The sequence below is a fragment of the Lissotriton vulgaris genome, chromosome 5 (assembly GCF_964263255.1).
Source record: "Lissotriton vulgaris chromosome 5, aLisVul1.2, whole genome shotgun sequence".
In the NCBI taxonomy this organism is placed as follows: domain Eukaryota; kingdom Metazoa; phylum Chordata; class Amphibia; order Caudata; family Salamandridae; genus Lissotriton; species Lissotriton vulgaris.
In genome coordinates, this window is record NC_141693.1 from 278404659 (window position 1) to 278414963 (window position 10305).

The following is a 10305-nucleotide window of genomic DNA, read 5'->3' on the forward strand; positions in this document are numbered from 1 at the left end:
GTCCTCGGGCTATAGTTTGGCTTGTAGCTGGGTGGGTTCCTGTTTGCATTCGACGCAGTGCTTGCTTCCCTCTCCTGTCGTTACCTTTGCGATTCTGATGTTTTGATTGCAAATTCCTGCGTCTTATGAAACTCGCCTGCTGAACGTTACTGTTTACTTTTGTAATGAGAGGGACTGGACTATGGTTATCCTGGACACAATTTTTGTTCATGTGTTTTATAAAATTTAAAATAAACCTCATTCTTCCTGCACGTCGGCGGTACAGCATGATCCAGTGTACTTCCAAATGCTTGCTTAATAGTATCGCCTTGCTGCCGATGTACCGTATTGCTTGCAACAGTGCTCACAGCTTCGTGGCCGGCCAGGTGGTTGTAGGCCCGTATTTGTCTGCCATTACTGCACAATAAAGGTTTTCAAAAAAAAAAAAAAAAAAAAAAAAAAGATCAACTTAAACACATAGGAAACAAATTCCTCAACTGCACAGAAATTAGTGCTCAAGAAGCAGCATATCTAATTCTTCAAATACCATTACGGAAAAGCTCACGATCATTTGTATTTATTAATACTAGCCGTCCAGAGAAAAGAACTTATTTAATGCGTGATATCGAAACTATTAATAACTTGCCCGAAAATTCAACTGACATTCAATGTGAAAATATTATTATTAAGTACTGCAAACGGCCACAATCATTAGAGATGTGCACGTTAGCAGACTATGCGGCTAATTTCAACTATGTGAAGAAAAAAACACATGGGAAAGAAATAAATGATTGCGAAGATTTACTTGCAGAACAAAACTTTTACAGCTCAGATGAGGAAGAATTAGAAATAGAATGTAGTGACGGAAATAAACAACAACAGAAACATAATTATGATTATGCTTTAAATAAGCGCAGACAAGGGAAAATAATACGCTTTTGCAGATTTAGCAAAAATAATGAACCAGAAGAGTATTATAGAGAAATATTAATGTTGCACTATCCATGGAGGGAAGAAGAAAAAATACTAATCAACAAGGAAACTTACTATGATAGGTATCTGGAAGTTAAAACATTTGTTGACACACAACTAAAAATCTATAACAAACAGCATGGCGAACTTACAAACATTATTCATGAACAGTCTCATGAAAATGTAATTTCACCTCCTCTATCACCAACTGTTAATATACAGACAGCAGACCAAAATCCAGAACATAATAATAGATATGATTTGGCTCTAGATTTAGGAATTAGAACTACAACTGAAGAACAAAGCTCAACTAACGTTATTTTACCCAATGAAAAATACCAACAACTTATGCAAAACTTAACGGAAGAACAACTTAAATTTGTTTACCATCACTTGCATTGGTTTAAAACTACAAGCACTCCATGCTATACTTTTTGCACTGGAGGGGCTGGTGTTGGGAAAAGTTTTGTAATATCTGCACTATATCAAACTTTACTACGCTACTATAACACTAAGGCCGGTGAAAATCCTGATAATGTTTATATCTTACTTACTGCTCCAACAGGAAAGGCTGCCCATAATATTAATGGCAAAACACTGCATAGCACTTTCAAAATACCTGTGTCGCAAAGTTTGACTTATAAACAACTGAGTCATGAACATAGAACTGCTCTACAAATGGAAATGATGCATGTTAGAGTTGTTATTATTGATGAAATTTCAATGGTAGGGCACAATATGTTGAATTTTATACATAACAGGCTTCAAGAAATTAAATCATCTAATGAACCATTTGGAGGAATTTCTATTTTAGCCATTGGTGACTTTTACCAATTAAAACCTGTATTTGACAGATACATTTTTCAGGATTCTACACAAATGTATGGTCCTTTAAGTGCTAACTTATGGAAAGAACATTTTAAAATTTTTGAATTAACAAAAATTATGCGCCAAAAAGAAGATCTACAATTTGCTGAATTACTAAACCGATTGAGAGAAGGCAAGCATACTGAAGAAGATATTTCACAAATTAAGCAAAGGGAAATACAACCTGATGAGACTTTATTAGAAACAATTCCATATATCATGTCAACTAATCTAGAAGTGAATGAAATTAACAAAAAGGTTTTAGAACAACATTGCAAAGATTATCCTGTCTACATAACAGTAGCAAGCGATACTGTTAGTTCCGATTTGTCTGAAAATGTGAAAAAAACGATTCTTAAGCAACTGCCAAAAGATCCACAGAAAACAATGGGCCTTTCACATACATTACACATTGCCTTACAACTTCGTTATGATTTAAGTTGCAATGTGGATGTCAATGATGGTTTAACAAATGGCGCAACTGGTGTTGTACAATTAGTTGAATTGATTAACAATACACCTATTATTGTTTGGTTGTTATTTGACAATCCCACTATAGGACAAACAACCAGACAACAATATAAACACTTATTTCATTCACAAATACAAAATACATGGACACCAATACATGCTATAGCTAGACATTTCCAATACACTAAGAAATTTATTACCATTATACGGAAGCAATTTCCTTTACGCCAAGCATCAGCACGCACTATACATCGCACACAAGGTGCAACTCTCGAACCACTTTATATACACTTTAATAACAGCAAAATTCATCATTTGCATTATGTTGCTATTAGCAGGGCAAAATCAATACAAAATGTCTATGTACACAATTTTGATGAACGTAAAATTGTAGTACATCCACAAGTTAATGAGGAAATGCACAGATTAAGGACAGAAATGCCACTTGAAATACATATCCCACAGTTACATACATACAGTGCACATTTCAATATCATTGCACACAATATAAGATCACTACAGAAATTTTTTTCATCTATGGTAGCGGATAGGAATATATTACAAGCAGACATTATTTGCTTAACTGAGATCAACACTACAAGAAATGCTACAGCTAATGAATTCACGATAGAACAATATCATCACATTATATTTGATAAATTTCATACATACAACACAAACCATGGAATGATTATGTACTACAAAAAAGATTTATTTATATTGCCTATTTATGAGACACTTGAAGGGATAGACATTTTACATTTTACTCTACAGATTGAGAACACAGATTACCTTATTATTATTTTATACAAACCACCCCTAAAAAGTATAACTTCTCTTTTTGATTTCATCACAAATATTACGGATTTTTACCCCACGCACAAATTGATTATTATAGGCGATTTCAATGTGGATGTATCTCAACTAAATGCAAACAGCAAGCAATTACTTGGATTCTTTGAAACAAAATGACAATGTCAACAACTCATTAACAGTTACACAACTAACTACCAATCCATTTTAGATCATATATATACAAATGACCAACTACACAACTATGGTACTTTAGAATGCTATTACAGTGATCATAAACCAATATGGGTTTGTATTTAACATGTTATATCACATTTTCTATTTCAGATGATGTCTATTGAAGAAATAATGAACATTAATACTGATGACAACAAACCATACCAGAAACCAATAAGAGTTAATGTCATCAGCTGCTCAGGGAAAACTACGTACAAAAATGCTAAACAAGAGCAGAAAATTTTATTCCATTTGGCTTTAGCAGATAAAACTGGAACAATAAAATGTACTTGTTACCAAGAAAATGTATATGAGCAAACGAAAATAAACTGTGGACTACTGATACGAAACTTTATTATCAAAAACAAAACAATTTTAATTACAAAGCAAACTAAAGTAACCAAATTTCCCGCAATGACAATCGAGGAGGGCCTGATCCAACAAGCAAACAACATTTTGCATCCGCCTGCACCATCGGCTTCTCCCATCAAGGAAATAAAACGGGCAAGTCTAAAAAGCCTGATGACTGTTTCAGGGACAATAATTGCCGTAAGTATGAACACAAACATGTTATCATGTCAACTAAAAAAACTATTGTCTCGCTTTTGAAAAGTTGGACTTATTAGTATTGTAAATGACATATCTTATGTATTTTTGACTTTTAGAAATTGCAAGTCTAAATAGTCTGATGACTGTTTCAGGGACAATATGTGCCAGAAGTATGAACGCAAACATGTCATCATGTCTACTAAAAAAATGCATAGTTGGCTTACACACAAATTACACATTTAGGGGCCCGATGTAGGTAGCCCTTTACCGATCCCAATCGGCCAAAAATACCGATTTTGGGCCGTTTCCGATCGGTAAAGGGCTATTGAGATGTAGGGGCACATTTTAGGTAACTTTAGCAAATCTGTATCATTACCGAATCGGTACATTTACAGATTCAATAAAATTAACGAAAATGTAATGTAGGTAGGCAATGTACCTTCTGCACATGGCTTACAGAATCGGTATTTTACCATGGAATACAAATCCAGGGTAAAATACCAATTGCGGTGTGCATGCACATGTGTGCATGCACACCTATGGCATGTGACAGGCAGACCTGCCCTTAGGGCAGGTATGCTTGCCACATGGCACCTGTGCCTTTTTTGGGGGTGCCAGAGGGTGTCAAAGTGACACCCCCTGCACCCTTCAGAATTCTTTAATTACCGATTCGGTAAATACCGAATCGGTAATGCCTAATCATTCCTATGGGCTTCAAAGCCCAAAGGAATGAATGGGCATTACCTATTCTGTATTTACCGATTTGGTAATTAAAGAATTGTTAAGGATTCGGTAATGAATCCAGATGTTGGGACCTACATACAAAAATGGGATTTACCTACATCGGGCCCTTTGGAACTTCACTAACAACCTCAAAAAAGCTTGCATTAGACACTCTTTCACACTATGTAGAAAGTAAGAGTTTTGGGAAATATAATAGGCCAGTGCTTTGGGGTATAGTACAAATTCAAGTACTCTCCACAAAGCCAATTTTTACAAAAAATAATGCACTATGGTAGAAAGTATGTTCATTTGGGTCGTGAAATATAATACATTATATTAACATTCATACAACGCACTAGTACTATGTGTTTTTACTGTCACTATTTTGTAGAATTGTTCTTTTTGGCTTTACCAAAAGTACGCAAATACTGTCTTTACATCAATGCCTCACCCTCAGTCAACATCACTCACCCTCAACACCCAACCCTCACTCTCCCTCAACACCTCACCCTCAACAATTCACCCTTAATGCCTCACTCACCCTCAATCTCACTCACCCTCGATCACCCTCAACACCTCCTCCTCACTCACCCTCAATCACCCTCACTAGCCCTCAACACCTCCCACTCTAAAACTCTACCCTTCTCCCTCAAATACTCACTCACTCTCACTCAACACCTCAACACCTCAGCCTCACACTCAACATCAATCACTCACCCTCACTCAGCCTCATCCTTACTCACCCTCAACTTCTCACCCTCAAAAACCCTCAACACCTCACCCTCACTCACCCTCAACACCTCACCCTCAACAATTCACCCTTAATGCCTCACTCAGCCTCAATCTCACTCACCCTCAATCACCCTCAACACCTCCCACTCAATCACCCTCACTCACCCTCACTAGCCCTCAACACCTCCCCCTCAAAAAGTCAACACTTCTCCCTCAACTCCTCAGTCACCCTCACTCTCACTCAACACCTCAACACCTCAGCCTCACCCTCAACACCTCACCCTCACTCAATCAATCACCCTCACTCACCCACACTCACACTCATCCTTACTCACCCTCAACTTCTCACACTCAATCTTTCACCCTCAACACTCCCTCACTCTCACTCACCCTCAACCCCTCACCCTAACTCTGCCTCACTCACACTCACCCTCACGTAACACCTCGTCCTCACTCACCCTCACTCACCCTCAACTCCACCCTCAACTCCACCCTCAACTCCACCCTCACTCACCCTAACCCTCACTCACCCTCAACACCTCACCCTCAATCACTCACCCTCACCCACACCCTCACTCATGTCATCAGGTCTACTAAAAAAATGCATACTTGCCTTACACACACAGTACACCTTTAGTAACTTCATTAACAATTAAACAACAAACACGCGTTTTGAAAACTATAATATGGCAGCATTTTCCTGTATACTACAAATACAAGTACTCTCTACAAAGCCAGTTTTTTCAATAAATATTGCTATCATTTAGGAAGGATGTTCATTTGGGTCGCTAAATATAATACATTATATGGCCATTCATACAACGCAATAGTAAGATGTATTTTGACAGTAACTATTTTATACAATGCTTACTTTTTGTTTAGGAATAGAACGAAAACACTGTCTTTACCTCAATGCCTCACCCTTAGTCACCCTCACTCATTCTCAAAACGTCACCCTGACTCACCCTCAACACCTCACCCTCAACACTTCAGCCTCAACGCCTCACTCACCCTCAATCTCACTCACCCTCAATCACACTAAACTCCTCACCCTCACTCACCCTCACTAGCCATCAACACCTCCCCCTCAAAAACTTAACCCTTCTCCCTCAACTCCTCAGTCAACCTCACTCTCACTCAACACTTCAGCCTCACCCTCACCCTCACCCTCACTCACCCTCAACACCTCACCCTCACCCAATAACTCACCCTTTCTCACCCACACTCACCCTCATCCTTACTCACCCTCAACTTCTCAACATCAATCACCCTCAATCTCTCACCCTCAACACTCACTCACTCTCACACTCAACTCCTCACCCTAAATGACCCTCACTCAGCCTCACTCACACTCACCCTCATCGTTACTCACCCTCAACTTCTCACCCTCACTCACCTTCAATCTCTCACCCTCACCCTCTCACCCTCACTCACCCTCACCCTCACTCACCCTCACTTACATTCACCCTCACCCTCACGTAACACCTCATCCTCACTCACCCTCACTCCCCATCAACTCCTCACACTCAACACCTCACACTCAATAACTCAACATCACCCTCACTCATGTCATCATGTCTACTTAAAAAATGCATAGTTGACTTACACACACATTACACCTTTAGTAACTTCAATAACTAACTCAAAAAAATTAGAATTATACACTCTTCACACATAGTAGCAAGTACTAGTTTTGAAAAATATAAGATGGCAGTGCTTTGGTGTATACTACAAAGACAAGTACTATCTACAAGGCCATTTTTTGCAATAAACAATTCAATATTTTAGAAAGGATGTTCATTTGGGTCGTTAAATATGATACATTATATAGCCTTTCATACAATGCACTAGTAATATCTGTTTTTACAATCACTATTTAATAGAATGCTTTCTTTTTGTGTAGGAAGAGGACGCAAAAACGGTGTTTATCAATGGGCAAGATACCCCACTCAAATCCATTACAATAAAAGATGCAACTGATGATATAAAAGTGACACTGTGGAGAGAAGCGTCACTATTTAAAATACATCTTGGCAAATATGTTACCCTGACTCACGTCACTGTACATGAATTCAATTGCCAAAAAATATTGAATACAACGCGCCATAGCAAAATGGAGGTAAGCACAACAAACAAAAGCTTTTGCAATTATCTCTTTTCAGCCACTCTTGGAATTTCACCCAGTCTTGCCCTTTCACCCACTCTGCCCCTTCCACCCACTCTGGACATTTTACCCACTCGGGACATTTCACCCACTTGGGACCTTTCACCCAATCGGGAGCTTTCACCCACTCGGGACCTTTCACCCACTCGGGACCTTTCAACAACTCTGGCCCTTTCACACACTCTAGGCCTATCACCCAATCTAGACTTATCACCCACTCTAGACTTATCACCCACTATAGACTTATCACCCACTATAGACTTATCACCCACTTTCATCCTCACTCACCCTCAACAACTCACCCTCATACTCACTCACCCTCAACACCTCACCCTCATTCACCCTCACTCACCGTCAACACACTATCACACTACAACAACAAACAAATACTTACCACCACAGCAACACTTCACTCACCCTCAACACCTCACCCTTAACTCCTCACTCACCCTCAATCTCAATCATCATCAATAACCCTCAACATCTCACACTCAACACCACTCTCATACTCACTCACCCTCACTCACCCTCAAAACATCACCCTCATTCACCCTCACTTACCGTCAACACACTATCACACTACAACTACAAACAAACACTTACCACCACAGCAACACTTCACTCACCCTAAAAACCTCACCCTTAACTCCTCACTCTCACTCATCCTCAATCACCCTCAACACCTCACCCTCACCGCCTCACCCACACTCACCCTCACACTCAGCTTCTCACCCTCAGCCTCAACACCTCACTCTCACTCACCCTCAACGCCTCACCCTCAGTCAACCTCAACACATCACTCACCCTCACTCTCACTCAACCTCAATCACACTCAACACCTCACCCTCAACACCTCACTCACCCTCATCCCCTCACCCTCACTTACCCTCAACTCCTCACCCTCATTCATCCTCACTCACCCTCAACACCTCCCCCTCATTCTCACTCACTCTCACTCTCACTCACCCTTATACTCACTCACCCTCAACACACTATCACACTACAACCACACACAAAAACTTACCACCACAACACCATTTCAATCACGCTCAACACCTCCCCATCAGCCCCTTACTTCCCCTCACCCTCACTCATCCTCAAGCACTGACTCACCCTCAATCTCACTCACCCTCAACGCCTCACCCTCACTCACCCTCAACACCTCACCCTCACTCACCCTCAACACACTATCACACTACAACCACACAAAAAAACTATTACCACCACCTATCACCCACTCTCGACCTATCACCCACTCAAACCCTATCAACAACTGTGACCCTTTCACCTACTCAGTCCATTTCACCCAATGTGTCCCTTTCAACCACTCTGTCCCTTTCACCCACTATAGGCCTTACACAAAAATAAAGTATACAAATTTAAAAAATAATTGTTGCTTTTGTTTTCTCTCAACAGGTAACAGCCCCACCAGAGGAAAAGATGGACATTCTAATTTATGGTGTTGAAAGCTCTACTGTGCAAACGAGTATTATCACAATAAAAGTGACAAACACAGACGAATATCAATCGATGCCCATCGAAAACGAGATCTTAATTAAATGGTTTATGTTAGATGAGGAAGTTGACAACATCGGAGTTGCCCTTGTCCATTTTTTGCCACAAACTTTTGAAGTTGTCTTTTGTAATGGGCAAATCATAAAGATTCTGAAAGAAAAAGACGATGAAATATGTTCTGACTAAATTTTGCATGTTGCCGGGATATTTTTTTTGTACAAAGTTAAACAATAAATATTTGTGTTTTTTTTTAAAAAATAAAAAAGTGTGGAATACAAATTTTACAACTTCTATGGTAATTTTTTCTATACAAAAGGCAAATTATAACTAATACACTCAATTTAGACAACATAGTCACACCCACATACAACATTCAGCCAATCCATTTGACATTACAAAAACATATACAAAATACACATACTTTGTAGCTTGCACGCACTACAGTATTATGTATGAATGAGACTGTTGAGCTAAATACGCCTGTGCTGGTGCTGAGTTATGCTGTGTTGTTGAGCAATGTTACTGTGGGGGGCCGAATGTTAAGGTGGTATTGCTGCGTGTTGCATTGGTGGACATCACAAATTAGGTTGTTGGGAGAAGTGCAACTGTTGTTGGGATGAGTTATGCTGTGGTGGTAATAGTTGAACACTAACACAGCACAACTCATCATCAACACATCACAACAACAGCATTAGGAAGCACCACACTAACAACACTCATCAACACACCAACATCACTCTACACCACCACAACAGCATCATTCTACAACAACAACATACAAAGACACAAACACACTTTACTTTAAAATAACGAGTCACACATGCAAAACACTCACATTTGCCAATCACACCCTCACTCACACTCACTCACCCTCAACTCATCACCCACCCTGAATTACACTCACTCACCATCAACACCTCACCCTCACTCTCCCTCAACACCTCACCCTCACTCACCCTCAACACATCACCATCACCCTCACCCACCTTCACTCACCATCAACACCTCACCCTCACTCACCCTCAACACTGCACCCTCAAACACTCAATCACCCTCACTCTCAACACCTCTCCCTCAACGCCTCACCTTTAACCCCTCACTCACCCTCACGCTTAACCATCCTCAATCACCATCAACACATCACCCTCAACGCCTCACCAACACTCACCCTCAGCCCCTCACCCTCAGCTACAACACGTCACTCTAACTCACCCTCAACACCTCACCCTCAACGCCTCACCCTCAGTCAACCTCAACACATCACTCACCCTCACTCTCACTCATCCTCAATACTCTCAACACCT

At 40.1% G+C, this 10305-nt stretch overlaps 1 protein-coding gene across 1 annotated transcript; it reads left to right on the forward strand.

Moving 5' to 3' along the window:
• Positions 1 to 3663: 3663 nt before the first annotated feature.
• Positions 3664 to 9187, forward strand: LOC147710689 (uncharacterized). Its single transcript, XM_086919376.1, has 3 exons — positions 3664 to 3867; positions 7226 to 7441; positions 8903 to 9187. The coding sequence occupies exons 1-3, from the start codon at positions 3733 to 3735 to the stop codon at positions 9185 to 9187; spliced, it is 636 nt and encodes a 211-aa protein (XP_086775502.1). The 5' UTR covers positions 3664 to 3732.
• The last annotated feature ends 1118 nt before the right edge of the window (positions 9188 to 10305 follow it).